The 20,042-nt window shown below is 49.0% G+C and overlaps 1 protein-coding gene across 7 annotated transcripts in view; it reads left to right on the forward strand.

Annotated features, from left to right (window-relative positions):
• Nucleotides 1–20,042, forward strand: part of ATPSCKMT (ATP synthase c subunit lysine N-methyltransferase) — a gene marked incomplete at its 5' end in the record, with an annotated part of 240,472 nt that overhangs the window by 123,367 nt on the left and 97,063 nt on the right. Inside the window, one exon of one of the 7 annotated variants that reach the window (XM_082725170.1) lies at nucleotides 6,596–6,979. The exons of the other annotated variants lie outside the window; for them this stretch is intronic. Coding sequence (XP_082581296.1) covers nucleotides 6,596–6,709 — 114 coding nt within the window. The 3' untranslated portion in view covers nucleotides 6,710–6,979. Of the gene's footprint in view, nucleotides 1–6,595; nucleotides 6,980–20,042 lie in introns of those variants that run through there. 7 annotated transcript variants of the gene reach the window in all.

A 20,042-nucleotide genomic window follows, 5' to 3' on the forward strand; every position in this document is an offset into this window, starting at 1 on the left:
TTTCATTTCTTGACTAGTTAATTTTAGCTATTCTGGCTTGTGTGAGATGGTATCTCATTGTGGTTTTGATTTGTATTTCCCTGGTGCCAAGCAATGTGGAGCACTTTTTCATGTGTCTTTTAAGCCACAGATTTCACTCTATTTCTATTACCTCTTTCTCTTACAGAAAAAAAAAATCATGTAGTATTACATACCTAAGACTGTAGTATATGCTAATGTATAAAATCTTGATCTCCAGATGGTTGTGTCTTCATCTGGATAAACACGTGATAAGAAATTGGTGGGAGAAGTCGTGTGTTATAATTCAGCTGTGACTTGCTGGTCAGCATGCTCTGTGACTGTCTTTTGGACCCTGGCGAGGATTTTACTGGTGCTTTCCATCCCACCTGTGGTGGCTGCAGTGGACTGGCCCCCAGGATTGATTCCAGCTTCTTTCTGGAATGCACCATCCAGAACTGCAGGCTGGGGGGCTCTAGGTCACATTCCCAGCCTCCCTTGCAGCCCTGGCTGTGACCATGAGTTGGATTCTCACTCTCGGAGCTGGCTCGCTGCAGCTCAGAGGGCGCCAGTGCAGAGAGCCCCGCATTCTGAGGGTCCTGGGATGGTGGGCTTGGCCGCAGGACTGTTTCAGGTGCTTTACTGGCCTCTCGGGGGTAGGGTGGGGTGGTGTGAACCTCCCAGCAGTATGGGCAGCCAGCTCACCCTTCTGGCCTCACTTGTTTTGAAGGTGGGGGATCTCAGTGTTGTAGCCTGTGCCCCTTGCTTGGAGCAGGTGCAGACACAGCTCCCTGTAGCGAGGTGAGGTGTCCTGGGGCTGACTTTCAGCTCTGTCTCTATCTGCGGCCCAGGTAGTGGCTCCCGCGGGGGCCAGTTTGGCATCTCATTGTAGGAATTCCTGCTGGAGGCCCTGCTCCATTGTCCAACCCTTCTGATGATTTGTAGAAATCGAGTTCGCTGTATTAAGTCGCCTTCTGCTTAAAATAGCTAGAGTGGTTTCTCTTGCCCCTAGAGGAGTGCTGCCCCATGCGGCAGACTTGGCAAGCGTGGAAGGGTCTAGTAGATCCATTTATTGGCTCATTAGTGGGTTTTCTACTTTGAGCTTCAATGTATAGCTAGAGTCTGACTGTGGCGATCGGCCACGTTCACTGGAGAGAATGGATAAAGGAAGCGAGCCCATGAAGAGAACTTGTACCCAAGTGACCTGCTTCAGAGCTGGCCTCATCAGAGACGAAACTGTATGCCATGCTTTCTGGGGGCATTTTCTCTTTCTGCTGGTGAGTCCTTCTGTCTTGAAATCTTCTTTCCCCTCTACTGCCCCTTTTAGTCTCTGAATGTCAACCTATTTTCTTTTAAGCTAGTTAATCAGATTAACTACATGAATATTTCTACATAAGCCCTCCCCGCACCCCACCACTGCTTACTTCTGGATACAGAAAATTATCCCAATGCCCAAATCATGTGTCTTCGTCTTGTGCCATTTCATTCCAGGGGAGAGTAGAAAAATCATTTGAGGGTTAAAGAATGATGTCATAGGTTAGACTCAAAACTGAAATTTTATCTCTCGAAGGGACCTTGGTCATCATGTAGAATCTTTCTCCTCACTTTTAGATGAGTCACCTGAAGGTCAGAGAAATGCTCCCAAGCTATCAGGGTGACTGGTGGCAGAACTGGGCTCAGGTCATGGGTTACAGCTGTGGGGAATGTTCTTCCTGCCCCGTCACGTGGCTGAATTCACAAAAAGGCTTTGGTTTAACCTGTTTATTATGTCTTTGAGCATGAGCACATAATAAGGGAAAGATGCATTTTTTTTTTAACTATCTGTTTTTGCTGCATGGAGATGATTTTCTAAATAGAATCACATTTTTGTAATCATAGGAAGTGGCATGTTGGGGTTCTTTTTATGCTGGACGCTACAATGCTAAACACATTTAGTACATAAACATTTGCTAAATATTTAATACAAATGGTTAATTTTTAACCATCTGTTTTTTGGGGGCTGATATTAATTATCATCATTATTTATTTAAAGAGCCTTAGAGACATCTAGGATAGTTTAAGAGAAATCAGATGTCATTATAAAAGGTCAAGGACAAGTTGGCTCCATTTCCTCTGATTACATTCTGAATGTTCCAGAAGGTATGGGAAGCTCTGTTATCCAGAGAAAGTATCATTCCAAGGGAGTGACCGCTGAACCCATAGCAAGCCGCCCATGGTTCAGTTGAATTTGTTGAATTTTTAGAAAATGAGAATTTAATGAATTCCAGATGGGGAGATGATTAGTTCCGCAATGTTTTAAATCTTCTTTACGAAGCCTGTAGAACCACACTGTCAGGGTTCTTCGGAGAAACAGAACCAAGAAGATGTGTGTACATATAGAAGGAGATTTGTTATCAGGAATTGGCCCGAGAGATTACAGACCAGTTCCAGGATCTGTAATTAGCAAGCTGGAGACCCAGGAGAACCTCTGGGGTAGTTCTGGTCTGAAGGTCGGCACACTTGAGACCTGAAGAGGGAGTATGTTTCAGTTCGAGTCCAATGGCAGGAAAAGACTGATGTTCTTGATTGAAGGCAGTCAAATGGGAAAAGTTTCCCTTACTTGAGGGAGGGTCAGCTTTTTTGCTCTATGCAGGCCTTAATTGATTGGATGAAACCCACTCCCAGTAGGGAGGGCATTCTGCTGTAGCGAGTCTACTAATTCCCATGCTAATTTCATTCAGCAACATTCTCACATCCAGACCCATGTTTGACCAAAGGTATGCTTGCCCTACCTACAGCCAGTTCAAGCGGACACATAAAATTACCCATCGTAAGCACCATATGCAACTGGGAGTTCAGGAAAGGCTTTCTGAGACTGAATTTTCCAATGTCCACGTGTTTGGGTAGGGAGGATAATGTTAGAACGGAGTGTCCGAATTCTACCGGCCGAGAAGAATGGTGATCTCGGCTTTCTACTCCTTTCCACTATTGGACACATACGCCAATTCCTTTTGTTACATTCAGTCCTGGGGGAGATGGCAGAGGACAGGCCACGCTCCCAAGGACTTTTCAGTCCTTTGGGGTGGCCAGACTACTATACACATGACCAGACAAAGAACGATGAAGTGATTACAAGTGGCAGTGAAGGTGTTTTGAGAAGGGAGAGAGGCCAGCATGGGTCAGTGGTTCTCAAGTCTCATGCTGCAATGTCTCGAGACATTTGTGATCTTCATAAATGGGTAGGGGTGTTTCTGGTGTTAGAGGATGCTATTAGACACTCTGTGATGCACAGAATAGCCCTCCATAACAAGGAATTGTCTGGACTAAGTTGGAGAAACCCTGATTTCTCCTGGATCAATGAGATCAGGCTTTATGGAGGTGGTGAGATTTAATTTACTTTTTGATGCATTCATCCCCATACTTGTAGAATATTTGTCTAGTGCTTACCATTCTCCAGGGTCTGTTTTGTCCCGAGGCTGTGGTACGGAACAAAGTAGTTCTGGCGGTATGTGTTGTAGTGTTTCATGGGAAAAAAGAACATTTAGGAAAAGACTCAAAATCAAGTGTAATGATTATTAGGATGGGTGCCAAGGGAACACATCACAACGGGACCCATCTTAGATGCTCAGGAAAATCCTGCCAAAGGGAAGTATCCTTGAAACTATAGCTCAGGGCACCTGGGTGGCTCAGTCGTTAAGCGTTTGCCTTTGGCTCAGGTCATGATCCCAGGGTCCTGGGATCGAGCCCCACATAGGGCTGTCTGCTCTGCAGGAAGCCTGCTTCTCCCTCTCCCTCTGCTGCTCCCCCTGCTTGTGTTCCCTCTCTCACTGTGTATCTGTCTGTCAAATAAATTTAAAAAATCTTAAAAAAAAATATATAGCTCAAAGTGTATGTGGGAACTGGCCACAGGCCTGAGCTGTGAGCTGGAGTGTGTAGGAGTTGGAGTGCGTGGGGGAGGGGGCACTGTTTGAAGCCTGCGGAGCAGCTTCTGTACAGGAGTGGGAGGAGAGGGAGAGGGAGAGGGAGAGGGGAGCAGGTAGGAAGAGGAGGGCGGAGAGCCGAGGCTGGAGAGGAGGCAGAGCCCGCATCTGGGAGCAGCTTGAGTTATGCCAAGAGTTCAGGTTGCCTCTTAAAGACAATAAGACGTATTTAAGACTTTCAAAGTTTGGAAGCAATGGAGCGCCAGGAAGGGATTTAGGTTCGGGCAGGTTCACTCCTGCCGCAGGGGTGATGAGAAAGGAGGAGAGGGAGGGCGCCCGCAAGGCAGGTGGGCTGGGTGGGGCCAGGCAGGACAGCCGCTACACTGGTCGGGTGGGCCTGGCCCAAGCAGGCAGACGTGGCCAATGTGGCGGAGGAGGGAGGAAAGGTGGAAGTGAGAGAAGGGACTGAAGGGGACATCCCCGTTTCTGATTGGACGCGTGCGTGTTTCGGAGTGCCGTCTCTAGGGTACACCGGGAAGGGGATCCGGGAGCCGTTGGAATCGCGGGCATCGCAACATGGAATGGTGCTGGGTTGAGCTCTGGATATGGACAGTTTGCGCTTCCGGAGAGGTCTTGTGCTAGAAGGACCGATCAGCCCCAAGAGCTGGGGCCCGATGCGGTCATCTGAGCATCGTTTGGTGGGTGAGACTATAGCATGAGGACAGGGGAAGAGAGCTCTCAGAGATGACAATGTTTAAGGACACGGAAAGGTGAGGGGCTTGCAAAGGCCCCTGAAGGAGGATCAGAAGAGCAGGAGCAAAGCCACAGGAGTGCGGTGTTGGGGGAAACAGAGCAGAGCGATTTGGAGATCAAAAGGGGCACTCCGGGTCTGCCGCTGCTGACTGTTGCTTGAGACAAAGCCTCGAACTGACTGTGCCTTCTGGAACACGGTGGTCCCTGGCGATCGTGGGAGAGCAGTCCAGACGGAGCACGGCAGGTGGAAGCCAGGCTGGAGTGGATCAAGAAGAGGGAGCAGAGACAATCTGCAGAAATGGCTATAGCTGGGGGTCCGGCACAGGGGCTGACCCAACGGAAGGGCCGCCAGCTGGTGGAGCGATCTGATGGATATCAGATCTGGCTCTGGCTGGAGCTCTGGTGGGAATATTTTCCAGATAAAGTGGAGAGCAGCTTGTTTGGACATTTAGTCTGGGGGGAAAAGAAAGGACAGTCTGGGACATGTGGTTGCTAAGGGGTGACCCATCCCTGGAAGGCTGGTGGTTCGTTGATTTAGGTAGTAGAGTGTCTGAAACAGTGAGAGGACAAGACAATGTCAAGGTCATTTGAAGGTGACTTCAGTAAGGTTTTTCATTACTCATACCTCTGAAATGTAGACATTTATACCTCTAACCTAATTTGGGGCACTTCTGCGGAAAATTATTAGCTTAAGAGAATAAAATGCACGGAAAAGATGAAACTTCCCATATATTTTAGATAGCATATGAGCACTTCCATTAACACAAAAAATAATGGCCCTTTTCAACAAGATGACTGTCACAAAGAAAAAAATGTAGAATGTAGACAGTCAAATGATTTATTTCCCCATCCGTGCTGAGTTTATTTATAGGGAGATTCACCTTGTGAACTAGTAATTTTCAGGGCTAAGAAAAAGCAGCAGGCGGTTTTCTTTTCAGGAAATGTCTTTTTTTCCCCTTTCCTTTTTTTTTTTTTTTAACAGTGGGTTTCTTTTGGCCTAAAAAAATCATCCAAGTCTATGGCTTTGATATCAGGGAAAAGGCTTCTTTCAATTGCTTTAACCTTTTTCAAAAAGTGACCTGTTGGGATAAATGTTCTCATGCTGAGAATCAAGGTTTTATCCGATATCTAAAGTAAGGCAGGCAGAACAAGATGCAGAGCACTTTCTTGAAGTGGTTTAAGAAAAATCCAAGATTGCAGACAGAGAGAACTCCAACGAAAGGTCAAGTCGAAGGCCCGTACTGTAGGCAATTAAGAAAGGGAAAGACAGACCTCGCCCTCACGCCAGGTGTGGCTGACCCCAGAACAGGGGACCAGGTAGGAACCCAGGAACCAGCTCAGAGGAAGGGTTCTGATAGATTCTTTCTTTCCTTTGGGGTAAACAGTGGAGGCCAGTTCAGGCAGGGAGGGGTGGCAGGCACAGGAGTGCGTGGAGGGTTTGGCGTGCAGGAGGTCGAAGTTAGAACTGAACTCGTTATTGAGGTCTTTGGACTTCCAGTTCAAGGCACGCGTGGGGATGCCCCCTTCTCTACGCTTTGGGTTCTCAGTGATGCCCGAGGCTCTTCAGCTCAGAAAAGCAGGCATCCCGGTCACCCCTGTTTCTCCAGCTCCTTTGGTTGCTTCTTCACCACCTCCCCCTCTCCCTACCCCCCACTCCGCCCTCGGCCTTGCACTCACCAGCCTCTGGCTTTGGTTCCCCCTGCCGGGTTAGCAGTTCATTTCCTGTCTCCACCCTTGTTAGGCTCCTAGTCACATTTATTCTCTTTTCTTTTTTCACGTTCATCTTCTGTTCTCTTTCTAGCTCTTCGTGGATTTCCTTACCTTTCTCTGTCTCCTGACTTGAACCCTGACTGGTCAGGAATGGTTTCTGGATTTTTAGAATTGCTTCCCATAGGTCAGTACCTTAAAGTGGCGTTGATAAAAACCGTGCATTCCATCCCTTACAGGTAGCATGTACAATCCGGAAGGACTGTGATCCTACACAGAAGGAACCTCTGGGGGAACTCAGGCGTGCAAACTCAGGGGACAGAAGAGAGGGCTTGGGGAGTACGGCTTCATGATCAGTCCCGTACACAGACCATAACGCAGAGGCCTTCCCTCCTGGAGCAGACTCTTCCCACTTACCCAGGCTTCCCAGCAGGTAGGCTGGACGGTGGCACTGGGGATGGTGGTGTGGGGAGAAGCCGTTACACCAACCTGTGTGACCCTCTTGTCCTCTCTTCCCTGGCTGTGGCCACCTTACTGGACACATCCTAGATGGCATATAGATCTGATGGTGCAGCAGCTGTAACCCACCCCAGCAAGAAAATCTCTGTGAGGTTTGGTCACCCCCGAGTCTGGGTTTTCTTGTGCCGTCTCACCTCGCTCCAAACAACCTCTTCTCTTTAGGGTCTTTTCTGAAGTGGTCTGAACAGGGGAAGGGCATTTTCCTGGGATTGACGGACACACAGATTCCTCTTTATCTTCTGGGTCAGGACTTGGGATTTGGAAAGCTGCATGCGTGACCGTGACCCCTTGGCTTGTGTCCTCTGTGGTCTGGGCTTTGGAGCCTGTTGAATGGTCAGACCTTGGGGCACTGCTGGAAGGTTGTGGAAGTTCGACAGAAAACCGGCCTGTGTCTCCCGTGAGCTCCTGACCTGAAGGTTCTGTCCCACAGCGCGCCTTGTTCCAGGCCAACGTCCTTCGGTGGACACACCCTGGCTGGGTCGCTGGGACCCTCCTTTGTTGCCTGGGCCATTCGCCTTCCTCCTGAGATGCGGCGCTTTTTCTGCAGACGTCGGGGGATGATGAGAGCCGGCCGGGGTGGGGCCTGCGGCGGGGTCTTGGGTATAAAGGGGCCGCCCAGGGAGCTTGGCTTAAGCAAACACCCTGAAAGAGCCCCAAATCCTGAAGCTGGGTTTTGAGGACCACCGACGCTCCTTCGCCACCTAGGGAGCTGCAATTCGGAGAGTCGTCTTGTTTGTCGTGGGACCTGCGGACGACATTCGTCTCAGGGCAGAGGGAAAGAGCTTTTCTCCTTCCTTCCTCCCTTCCTCTGCCCTTCTCTGGCTTGGGGAGTAAGTAATTCCTGTCCCTATCTGGAAAGTCTCCGTAGGAAGTCGTGGTCGGGTTTAGCAGCTCTCGGCAGCCCGCTCCTGAGCGCTGCGGCAGCTCGCCTTCTCCTGAGCGACCAGATGGCGCTTCTGGGTCGCGGCCACGCGGGACGGCTCCGCTCCGGCTTTTCCCACGGGCCGGGCTCCCGCCGGCCGCGTGTCCTCCCGCGGGTGTGGACCCCCTGGCTCTCTGCGCACCGAGCGAGCTGCTCCTGTCCGACCGACCTTCGTCCTCTTCCGCGACGGCAACCCTGGTCTGCGACCTTCCGGCCCGCGACGTGCTGCCCGCGGCCTCCCGCCTGGCGCGCCGGCCTCCCGCGCCGTCCCGGGCACCCTTCGGTAGGTCCCGCGAGGGGTAGACGACCCCCGCCCGCAGCTCCGAGACGTTATTCCCGGTCGTTGTTCCTGCAAGCTCTGCGCCCAGCGAGCCGCTGAAGGGGCGCCTGCGGGGCTCGGTCGGGGCAGCGTTGGACGTCCGCGCAGCTCGTGGTCTCAGGGCCCCGGGATCGAGCCCCGCACTGGGCTCCGCAGGCAGCGGGGAGTCCGCCTGAGGATTCTCTCTCCCTCCCCGCCACCCATGCTTTCTCTTTCTCTCAAATAAATAATTTAAAAAGCTTCCCCAAAAAGTAGCAGGCAAAGCTCCAGGCTGACCACCAGTGCCGCCCACTTTGTGTTCCTCTCCCGTCGCCTCCGCTTGGCCTTCGTGAATCTCGTCCCTGCCGGGAGCGTGCGGGTCCCCCGCGGGCTGGTGTACCGGGCGGCGGCATCGCTGGGCCGGCCAGCCTTCACCCCAGACTGCGAGGGTGTGAGCGTGACCGGCAGACCGTCATGTCCCCTTCTCTATGGGCATCAGCAATGTGACAGACGATGTCCCTGTTGGTCACACGAACTGTCGTCCTGTGTTTAGGTGCACGGGGCTTCTCTCGATCCTGAATTACCAAGTGCTTCCAAACATAGTTACCGTTTTACTCTCTCCTTTTCTAGACTTCACCTGGTATCTCTTGAAGTGAGCCTTACTCTTGACAACATTAACAAACCACATCCCACGGAGCAGAGACCAGTGTCCACGCCTCGTCACTTGTTTCAGGTTGGCTTCTCCTTATGTAGGGTCAACCAGGGAGAAGCAATTCTGTGTCGAAATTGTTTTGTTCTGTTTTGTTTTTCTGTCTAGGCCTTCTCCCTGTGGTGCAACCTTGAATGTGACCTCCTGGCTTTGGGGGGTTTCTTCTGGTGACTCCATGGGGGGTAGTGGTAGCTGTCCTTAGCCTGGGTGGCGTCTCCAGAACTGAGGAAACTTGCCCTAGATCTTCTCGCATGAATAGTACAGGCACAGGCATGGCCCAAATGGACCTAGGCCCTTTTGGTCATGTGCACGTCTTGGGTTCTTCTTGGTTGATTTGGGTAGTAGCAAGAGAAGTTTGAGGCAGCTCAGGTCCTTGACATTTTGCTCCTTGGTTTTTGTGATGCCGTTCTCAAACCAGTTTCGGCCCCACACAAGCCTTTACTTGCCACCAGGTCCCAAAGTGTTCATTAAGCTCTGAGCTTAATGAAGCTTAATGAAGTCCCAGCTCCTGCCCCTTAAGTATTCTGAGTCCCCACTGTGCAGAAGGAAGCTTGAGGCCAATGTCAGGACTGTGGAAGCAAATGCTATCGCCCTGACCTGCCAGCATCAGACAAACAAAATCCTCCCGGTCCAAGGCCCTACCTTGGAAGGGGAGGACGGATTCGGGCTGTTGTCACACATCTTCCCACAGGGAAAGGGTTCAGCCATCAATGGATTCTTGTACCCTCTTCCCGCAGAATGTTTTAAAAAATATCTTGGCCAACCTATCCATGTTGCTTGGATACCTTTAATGTCACCATTGAGAGCTTATGTCTAATAGCCATCGTGATGATTAATAGGTCACTATTTGCACTTATGGGAGCCCTTTTTGATAATCCGTAAGCCTTGTTTGATGACAATAGAAATGCCTGCAGTCACTGCCCCTGTGTCTGGGCTTCTGGCATAGAATACCAGCAGTCCACCCGGAGATCTGTTCCCTTGACCCCAGGGCCAGAGCTACAGAACATCTCTGCTCCCCACTGGGTTGGACCCACAGCAAATAATGATCCGGCTGGCAAGAACTGAGGCCAGCATGGCAGACCTCAGGAGCTGCCTGGGGCTGCTGTTGAACTGGTGATGGCTGGACCTCATTAGACACTCCTGGTCCCAGTGATAAGAGGCCAGCGTGGAATGTCTTGACATAGGAGCCTCAGTTTCCCAGGTACCTAAAGAAGGTCTGTACAGCCAGGTAGATGAGGGTTGGAGTTAGGTCATCTCACAGCTGCCCCAAACTATGGTCTTGTCCTCTAGCTGTGCCCCTAGACGAGCCTTACTCCACGCTGGCCATCCAGGAGCTCTGAGCAGGGTGCTACCTTGATCCCCGGGAGCTTCTTCAGGGCTGCCTGCACGGGTCTGCTTTCACTGCCTGGGCAGCAGGACTTGGTCTTGGAGTGTCCCCATGGGAGCTCTCATCCTCCCTGGATCATTCTTACAGATAGATCCGGAGGAAGTCCTCATTTTTTTATGAGCCCCACCTTTCTGCTCTGCATGATAGCCACTTGTACCAATGCAATTTACAGATGAGTTTGACGAACTTCAGTTCCTTGAAAATTTTCACCTAACGCATCATTTATGAGACCAATATCAGCGCCTGTGGGTTGACGGTGTTGGTCGGGGTGTTGTATCGGGGTGGCCGAGCACTCGGGCTCTGGGGCCAGGCAGGTCCGACTCTGGCTTGGCCACTCCCCTGCTGTGCTGAGCCACATATTTGACTTGCCTGTGCTTCCATTACTTGACCCCAGGAAGCGGGTGGTAAGATGGTGGTTACCACCACCACCAACATGTTGGAGGGTTGCATGAATTAACCTACATGAGTGTTCACTCCCTGGCCACCCAAGTTGAACGGATTTGTGGTGAGATTCCAATAGTAATCTTTTCAGGAATTCCTTTTGTTGACCACGTAATTCGCTGTAGAGGGTTTCGGGAAGGGGATGGATGGGAAGAACATGCCTGAAGTGGCAGCGAGAGACATCTTATCAAGGAGCGCTGAGCGCAGCCATGAATTTTCAAGCCATTGGTGACTGGCTGGGTTCTTACTGTCTTTGTCTGAGTTTTACTTTGCTAAGTACTGCCCACCCATTTTTTAATATCTCCATTATTTGAGGTTACTCATTCAAGGCAAAATGCTGAAAGTAAAAGGGAAATCAAGGAGAACCCCGGGGCTTTGAAGCCTTTTCTTAACTCGTGGCCATTTTCCGCCTTTAAAAGCCCTGACTTGACTTTTACAAGAGCCTGTAGAATAATCTAACAGAAAATGGAAACCAAGAGCACAGTCATTCCCTTAAATATTTTATATTGCATTCGGATGTGCATTTTTCAAAGATCATTTCCTTGACATTTTCTGGGGGTATATTTCTTGGGAAATAAAATAAATATGTTTGGTTGATGCTCATACCAATTTATTTAGAGCTATAAATAAGATAAAGATGCCTCCTGTCATTTGTACTAGAAAATGTAAGGATCAGAGGAATATCTTAGGAGGACAGGGCAAAAGATTAATAATACCATTCAGATTGTGCCGAGGTTTGCTGATGCTGTAAGCCGGTTTAGGAGATCCTCGTGTGAATTACTGCTAAGAATGGTGATGGAGAGCTCCTGTGGCCCAAGTGCAGACCAGAGACACAGTGCCCTAGGCCACATACTTCATTAGGGGCTGCTGAGTGACAGAATCCAGATTTCCTGCTTTCTCACTCTGTGCACATTGTGCAGATTCTCTGCGGTTCCCAGATCATTCTGAGTGCTTCCCTGAGGCTGGGAATGACCCTTCACAGGTAAGAAATTTAGTCATTCCAGTTGGAGCCTGTGCTTTGCGTGCAAGGCTCCCAGGAAGGAATGGAAGAGGAGCAAACTGGACGCGCTCTCCCAGCAAGGAACCTGTTCTCAAGCTGAATTTGTTGGCTCATTGCTTTGCTGCTGTGGGGGATTCGATGGAAGACGCCTCCCTGGAGGTGGAGGGTGGGGCAGGATGGAAATATGCAAGACCCATTGGACCACATATGCAACTTTAGGGGAAGTAAAGGCAGAGGTTGGAACCCACGGAGGTAGAGAGACGAGGCACCCCACCCGAGTTTGGGTTGGACAGGAAAGCAGATGAGGAGGCAAAGGGGCCAGAGCATGGGGTCCAAAGGAAGGGAAGATGTTACCTGGGTGTGGGGGAGGGCAGGGCTTTGGGTAGGGTAAAGGAAAGCACTTTGAGAGACAACAGCGACTCTGCCTGACCCGGAGGGGGTGCTGGTTGTAGGCAGGGTGGGAAGAGAAGCTTCACTGGTGGGCTCCCCTCCGGCTGTAGTCCTTGATCCCAGAAATTCAGATTTGAAAGTAACAGCAAGCAGTAGGTGATTTTTAAAATAAACCAAATCAAGGGCTGGCTCCATTGGTAGAGCATGTGACTCTTGATCTCAAGGTTGTGAGTTTGAGCCCATTGGTAGAGCATGTGACTCTTGATCTCAAGGTTGTGAGTTTGAGCCCCACGTGAGGCCTGGAGCCTACTTAAAAAGAATAAATAAATTTTAAAAAGTTAAAAAAATTTAATCAGATACGAACTACCTCAGAGGAATACAATCTTCTAAAGGACGCTTTTTTTTTTTTTTTTTTTTTTTTTTAGAAATTTTTTTTTAAAGATTTTATTTATTTATTTGACAGAGAGAGATCACAGTAGGCAGAGAGGCAGGCAGAGAGAAAGGAAGGAAAGGAAAGAGGCCCCTGCTGAGCAGAGAGCTCGATGTGGGACTTGATCCCAGGACCCTGAGATCATGACCTGAGCCGAAGGCAGCGGCTTAACCCACTGAACCACCCAGGCGCCCTAAAGGACGCTTTTGTAAATCCTTTTAAAAACCAAAGACTCTCCTTTATCATATAAATGCAATGAAAATAGTAACTTTTGACTGCAGTGATCCTATGAGTTCACATTTTGTACATTGTTTTCCTGAATTAGGTGAAGTACAACTCCATTTCTCTTATCCCATCACCAAAATGATGCCGTCCAGAGAGAGAAGCAAAGTATGGAGAGAAAAGGGGGAAATAAATATTCAGTAGAAGAAAAAACACTGCTGTCTTGTACTCATTTCATTTTGAATTTTGTCTCAGAACTGAAAGCAAGCTCTTAATTTATTTCTTTTAATTTTTATGTCAGTATATAGAGGGACCAAGTCATTTCAGAAATTTGGGACTTGTTTTATTTGGAATCATTGATGTGACGGCAGATGCAGTGGTGATTGCTTGGGACTCATGGTGAGACTTGTGGGATGGCTGACGGGTGGCTTGCCGGCTTCAGTCCCCTGCTCTCTCTTTCCCATGAGATCCCTCCTTTTATTTTTTATTTTTTTTAAATTTTATTTATTTATTTATTTGATAGCCAGAGATCACAATTAGACAGAAAGACAGAGAGAGAGGAAGGAGCAGGCTCCCTGCTGAGCGGAGAGCCTGATGCGGGGCTTGATCCCAGGACCCTGAGATCATGACCTGAGCCGAAGGCAGAGGCTTAACCCACTGAGCCACCCAAGTGCCCCAAGATTCCTCCTTTTAAAGTTAGAGCTCAGAGTCTGCTTCAGAATCCTTCTTACCACCACATTTTGGGGCAGTCTCAATTGAACTTGCAGTCAGGTGGAACCAAGTTGCCTCCTGGCTTCGAGTGTAGGAGAGGTTCTCATGCCTTAGCAGGCATCAGAAGCACAGGGAAGACTTATTCATTCCATCACAGGAACTGGACCCTACCCCTCTGATTTATTAAGTCTGAGGTGGGGCCAGAGAATCTGCTGCTAATGTCGCTGGGTGGGGAGCACACTTTCAGGACCACTAGTCCGCAGTGTTGTCAGTTGTCATCATCCTGTGCCACATGAGCTGTCACATCCTCACACATCCTCAGACCTGCTTCTTCCAGCTGCGAGTGTGTACCTTTGACCAACCTCTCCCTGTTTCCCCAGCCTCCTACCCCCAGTGATGGTGTCTGTGCTCCTTTTCTGTGAGGTTGACTACAGACATATCTATATTTAGGTTCCACATATAAGCGATTGCATGCAGTAGCTGCCTGTCTCTGTCCCTTTGTCTTCTGCGTGTCCACATTTACCACTTTCATAAGGACACACATCAGATTGGATTAGGGCCCACCGTAATGGCTTCATTTTAACTGTTGACATCTGTAATGACTCTATTTCCAAATAAGGTCTGCATTCAGAGGTGCTGGGGGCTAGGACCTCAACATAGGAATTTTTGAGGGTCATCGTTCAACCCCTAACGGTGACCCCGAGCTAGTTACTGCTCAAGCTGTCTTCAGGAGGCCTGGCCACATTGAGAAGACGCTTGCAAGTGGCGGGGGTGGGGGCGGGGCGGGGTGTCTGTGCTGCACCCACCACCCCCCGCACTGGCTCTGGTGATTGGCCAAAAGATGCCACAGAACAGGTCTGGGAACACGTTCCTGACCATAAAATATCCTACTGCATGGGAAACCTACACCCCCTCGTGTTCTTGCTTTGTACATGGAATCGTTGCGAACTGGACAATGAGTTACTAAGCTTTTCAAAAGGCAGGATCTTATTGTAGCTGATCCTGCAATTAAGAGATCCTAGTAACTCTCGACTCCCAGACAAAGGCTTGACTCTTCTGAGACGGGAGGTCTACCAGGCATCCGCCAAGGACAGCGCAAGCAGTAACCATGTCCGTGTCGGCGTGGCCTCCGATGAGCCACCTTGCTGCGCGGTGGGCCTGCCGAGGCCGGTTACGTGGCTTGTATTTTGACCCGAGGAGTGTTTCTCTCTCTCTGTCAAGAGTATTACCTTGTTCGTTAATGTATCATGAAAATCTAAAATGCCCCCTTTCTGCTTCTCAGCTAATTCCTGCAGACAGGTTCGAGGCATGTGGTGAAAAGCATGTTTCTCAGACCAGACCCACAGACCGTTGGCGGGGTGTGTGCTTGGGTTTTAATGACCCGCGATCCTTGGGTAACTAATTTTCGTGCAGGGCTTCCTCCTTCGCAGTTTCCTGTTTGTGAGGCTTTTCGCTTAATTTCCGCATCTGGATTTCTATGTACTCATTCCTTCCGTGAGTGATGATTCTGGGGAGGAAAAGGAAAATTGTGTTGCTTTCATTATTTTAGTGCTTTTTCTCTGTTGCCATGGTCCTTCTCCCCCTTCCTGGGGTGTCGTCACCCGGGGGCCGCCAGTGCGTGAAGAAGCCCCACAGCGGGGGCCTTAAGGGACGTGCTTGAGGTTCGGTGAGAAATGGGGAGTTGTTGACATCTGGCTCTGGTCTTTTCCCTCTTTCATTGGAATATTAGTTTCATGTTTCTTAATAGACTCTTTAAAAGAAATTCGGGGGTTCCTGGGTGGCTCAGTGGGTTAAGCCTCTGCCTTCGGCTCAGGTCCTGATCTCAGGATCTTGGGATCGAGTCCCGAATCGGGCTCTCTGCTTGGCAGGGAGCCTGCTTCCTCCTCTCTCTCTCTCTCTGTCTGCCTCTCTGTCTACTTGTGATCTCTCTCTCTGTCAAGTAAATAAATAAAATCTTAAAAAAAAAAAGAAATTCGGAAGATAGAGTAAGGATGTCTTCTGCATTTTTCTATTTCTAATTTTTGTGATGACTTGTGGGGGGGGTTCTAGGTTGGCCCAACTTTTTTTTTAAATAAATCTTTTCATCGTATTGTATGGAAGCATGTTGGAAATTTTGATGAGGAGAGAGTACACTGTGGAAACACCACTTTTCAGAAATGACTCTTAAACGTATGCACACGGAGGACAGACTTGGACACGAGTCATCCTTTCAGACAAGATGGCACAGAGGTCAGTGCTGGAGGCTCTGATGTCCACGTGTGCTAATGATGGTCACCACACCTTTACCTTCTTTGCTTTACTGTTTTGCTTTTTTTTTTTTTTTTTTAAAGATTTTATTCATTTATTTGACAGACAGAGATCACAAGTAGACGGAGAGGCAGGCAGAGAGAGAGGGGGAAGCCTGCTCCCCACCGAGCAGAGGGCCCGATGCGGGGCTCAAACTCAGGACCCTGAGATCATGATCTGAGCGGAAGGCAGAGGCTTAACCCACTTGGCCACCCAGGCGCCCCTGTTTTGCTTGTTTTTATAAGAATTCTTTTTGGAGGTGTCCATAAAAGCATGGAAGTAGACAAGATCAACTCAATGAGGATAAAACCCGGCTCTTGACCTCTGATTTGCTGTAGTCAGCCGCCACCACTTTTGTTTGGCAGAGACTCCAAGGCAACCCACTGAGGAGTGGGAAAGGTTTACCAGGAGAACAGGGATGGCTCAGGGCACCCTGGGTCCTTGGCCCGGGGAAGCAGGAGGTGAGCTAGCTGGAAGCAAGGCATTCTGTGTTGTTGGATAGGGGTGAGCATTTGGCTGTTCTGGTTGGTCCTAAGTTGAAAGTGGGAAAAAAATACAGGAAGCTGCCAGTTATTAATCAAGTCCTGGCCATTTTGGACCGGTTGTTACAGAAGTCATGGTTTGGCTTCCTGCTGGTTATTAGAGATAGTGGTTGACTCCCTACAAGTCTGACTTACAAAGAGCAGGCTAGCTTCCTGGGCTGGTTATGCAGGGAATGGGCTCCTTTCTTGGGCTGGTTACTGAGTTAGGGGTCAGAGTCCTATTTTTATACATAGGCTCGGGCCATGGTCTGTTTATATACTCAGTCTCTCAAAAGCAGTTGTCACAAGCAGTCAACACTCGTTGCACGTCAGTTACCTTTATTAAAACACATCTGGAGATAATAATCTCCCATTTTTCCACCGGACCATTTTAGATATATCTGCAGTGAAAGACAATCCATAGAAATTTGTATACGTTACATAAGGTTACTCCTCAACAGTGAGATTAGTTCTGTGTCTAGATTGCATTATGTTAAAGGAATATATCTCAATATATATAAAGTATAATTATCATTCTTAGAAAGTGAAATAAGTCAATCAGAGAGAAATAATTGTACGATTTCACTCATACGTGAAATTTAAGAAAGAAGACAGAGAATCACAGGGGAAGGGAGGGAAAAATAAAATAAGACAAAATTAGAGAGGGAGCAGAACCTAAGAGACCCTCAATCATAAGAAACCAGCTGAGGGTTTCTGGAGGGAAGTGGGGGGATGGGGTCCCTGGGGATGGGCATCAAGGAGGCACGTGATGGGACGAGCACTGCGTGTGACACGCAGCTGATGGATCACTCAACGTTCCCTCTGAAATAATTCACTATATGTTAATTAATTGGATTTAACTTAAAAAATGGAATTTTTATTTTTATTTTTTAAATAGTTTTTTAAAGATTTTATTTATTTATTTGGCAGAGAGACAGATCACAAGTAGGCAGAGAGGCAGGCAGAGAGAGAGAGGGAAGCAGGCTCCCTGCTGAGCAGAGAGTCTGATTCGGGACTTGATCCCTGGACCCTGGGATTATGACCTGAGCTGAAGCCAGAGGCTTTAACCCACTGAACCACGCAGGCGCCCCTGAAATGGAATTTTTAAAGGGAAAGTATTTAAGTTACTAATATACAAATAATTGTATAATGATAATTCAGTTGTAAATTAATTTTGACACCCTTTTTACTCTTCACTGTTAATTTAAATATCATTTAATTAATGTCCTCCTCAGGCACTTTGGCTTGAAGAGGAGTGACTCACTCATGTTTCTTTAGGTATTTAGGGTTTTCTTGTCGGATACATGTACACGGGAGTCTGAGAAAGGCCGCCTCCACCCTGACAGGAGGCAGTCCTACCCTCTTTCTTCTACTCAATGGGACCTTCTCACTCTCTTTGGGGGGCTATTCGATATTCAACCCCTGTGATTTCATGTCACTAGCTCCCGTGCCTTCCCCAGGCCCAGAAGTCCTGGCAGACATTACGCTGTCCTGTGTGTGTCATGAAAACAGCAGGTGTCACTTCTCCCAGCCATCAAGTTCCGTCTCCAGGTTGCGTCTTAATTGTCCTTGGAACTCACCATCCTCCCAAGGCCCCCGCTTCCGAGACTGTCTTAGGTCGCCGGTCAGCCTGCTGATCGGCTGTCCCTGGGCCAGGTGGTCACTGGCTTGATGGAGTTATGCCCAGTGGAGCAGTGTGGGAAAGGGCTTCCAAGGTAATTTCTTCCCTAACTTCCTTGTCCAAAGGGAATAGAGATCCCGAGATTTGCGCCAGAATCTGCAACTCAGAACGAGAGGCCTCGGCGTCCTCCCGAAGCACGTGGGCTGATCCAGAAAGAAGAGAAACCAGGATGCATTTCGGGTCTGGAAACTAAGCAGAGAAGATTCCGGCTCTGTGCTTGACAAGAGCTGCAATCCTGCACCTCCGTTCTTGTTCCTGTAAGCTACTCAGAGATGACTCTGGATTCCTGCAAACGTGCAGAGAAGAATCCTAAAGATTCTTAAAACCTGGATGGGAGGGCACAGGGGCCTGTGGATGGAATAGCGGAGGACCTTTAAAAGGGAAATTGCCAGGCTGTTGGCCTTTAAATCTAGGGGTGCTTAGAGCTTTTAGGGGTGGACATTAGAGTTGAGAGACATCTCTCCATTTTGATAAGTGATTGTAGATAGACCTTAGGTCTGTGATCGCTAGGTAATCCCTAGGGCACCCTTGTTTATGGAGAACGACTCCCCTGATCATAGCGGTTTTTTTCTAAAGATTTTATTTATTTATTTATTTGACAGAGAGAGACCACAAGTAGGCAGAGAGGCAGGCAGAGAGAGAGAGAGGAGGAAGCAGGCTCCCCGCTGAGCAGAGAGCCCGATGCGGGACTCCATCCCAGGACCCTGAGATCACGACCTGAGCCGAAGGCAGCGGCCCAACCCACTGAGCCACCCAGGCGCCCCCCATAGCGGTTTTTTTCTTTCAACCCTTCCTTCCTGGCAGAGCTTGGCCAGGTCTCAAGAGATCAGATACGTCGGTTCCCGTTCATTCCTAGCTCTTTGTCGTAGCTGAACTATGCAACAGAAGACGACACCTGTGTTTTCCCGACGGCTTGATCATATTTAAATCACTTCCTGAAACTTAACTGGGCATAAGCCTCTCTTCCCTCACTGTAACACACGATTTAAATTTTTTTTTTTTTTAAGATTTTATTTATTTATTTGACAGACAGATCACAAGTAGACAGAGAGGCAGGCAGAGAGAGAGGAGGAAGCAGGCTCACCATGGAGCAGAAAGCCCGATGTGGGGCTCGATCCCAGGACCCTGGGATCACGATCTGAGCTGAGGGCAGAGGCTTTGACCCACTGAGCCACCCAGGCGCCGCACACACGATTTAAATTTAAATCCTAATGTTCTTAGCCAGTCATCCTCCTCAAACGCGTGCAGGCTAATTGGCTGTGGGCTGTCTTCTCGTGACTTTTGGGAAATTGGGAGAATCCCTTGAAACCAGCCACAGGTGAGCATGGAAATTCCCAGATGGTGTTAATAAGCTGTGTTCGTCATGTGTGCTCCCTCCCCCTGTTGGAATTATGCAGATGGTGGCGCCGGCGTTGGCGGCAGAAAGAAATATGATGTTCAGCTAATGGCTTGAGAAGGGGAGGGAAGGACTCGGGGTCGCCTGTGGCATATCCTATTTTGAGCGGAGCCAAAGGAGATTAATACTGTCACTTGCTTGATTAGCACCGCCACTTGCCGGGCTCTCGACTTCGAAACGTATTAATTCCGAGAGAACAGCTCGAATCAGAGCTGTCTTGTCCACGTTTGCGACTAACCTTGTAAAATCCCATGGCACTGGGCTGAGGGGCAGGGCGGGGAGCTGAGCCTCGCAAAGCCTGGCTTGTTTTTGTTTGCTTTGATGACAAGGGCTTTCAAAATAATGCTAAATTGCTTAAGCTTGAGACTGCAAAGTAATTGGGGTTTTGTATCTCCCATGCAAGCCCTTTTTAGCAAAGAGTTCTAGTGCAGGCATCCTGAAATCTATTCAGATGTGTACATGCATTTATTCATGTGAGTGTCAGGAAATTTCTTGTTAAGATAACCTTCCTAAGTACATCATTGTGATGTGAATTGGTAATGTGCTCCTGCAGTTGGAAGTCCTTCTGGGGTTGGGTTTTAAATGCTCAGCGAACTCACGTGGCTGGGAATTATCTGGGGTCAGGTGTTCTGTGGGTCAAGGCACAGATTTCACCACTTACAGGGAAAGCGTTTTTGCACCCCATCTGCTGCTAGACGGAGAGTTCTGCACGGCAAGTCTGTTTCTAGTCCTGCACGTCCACTTCCCTGCGTGTGTGGCCAGTGGAGACCCGG

This window comes from Mustela nivalis (genome assembly GCF_964662115.1).
Source record: "Mustela nivalis genome assembly, chromosome: 3".
In the NCBI taxonomy this organism is placed as follows: Eukaryota; Metazoa; Chordata; class Mammalia; order Carnivora; family Mustelidae; genus Mustela; species Mustela nivalis.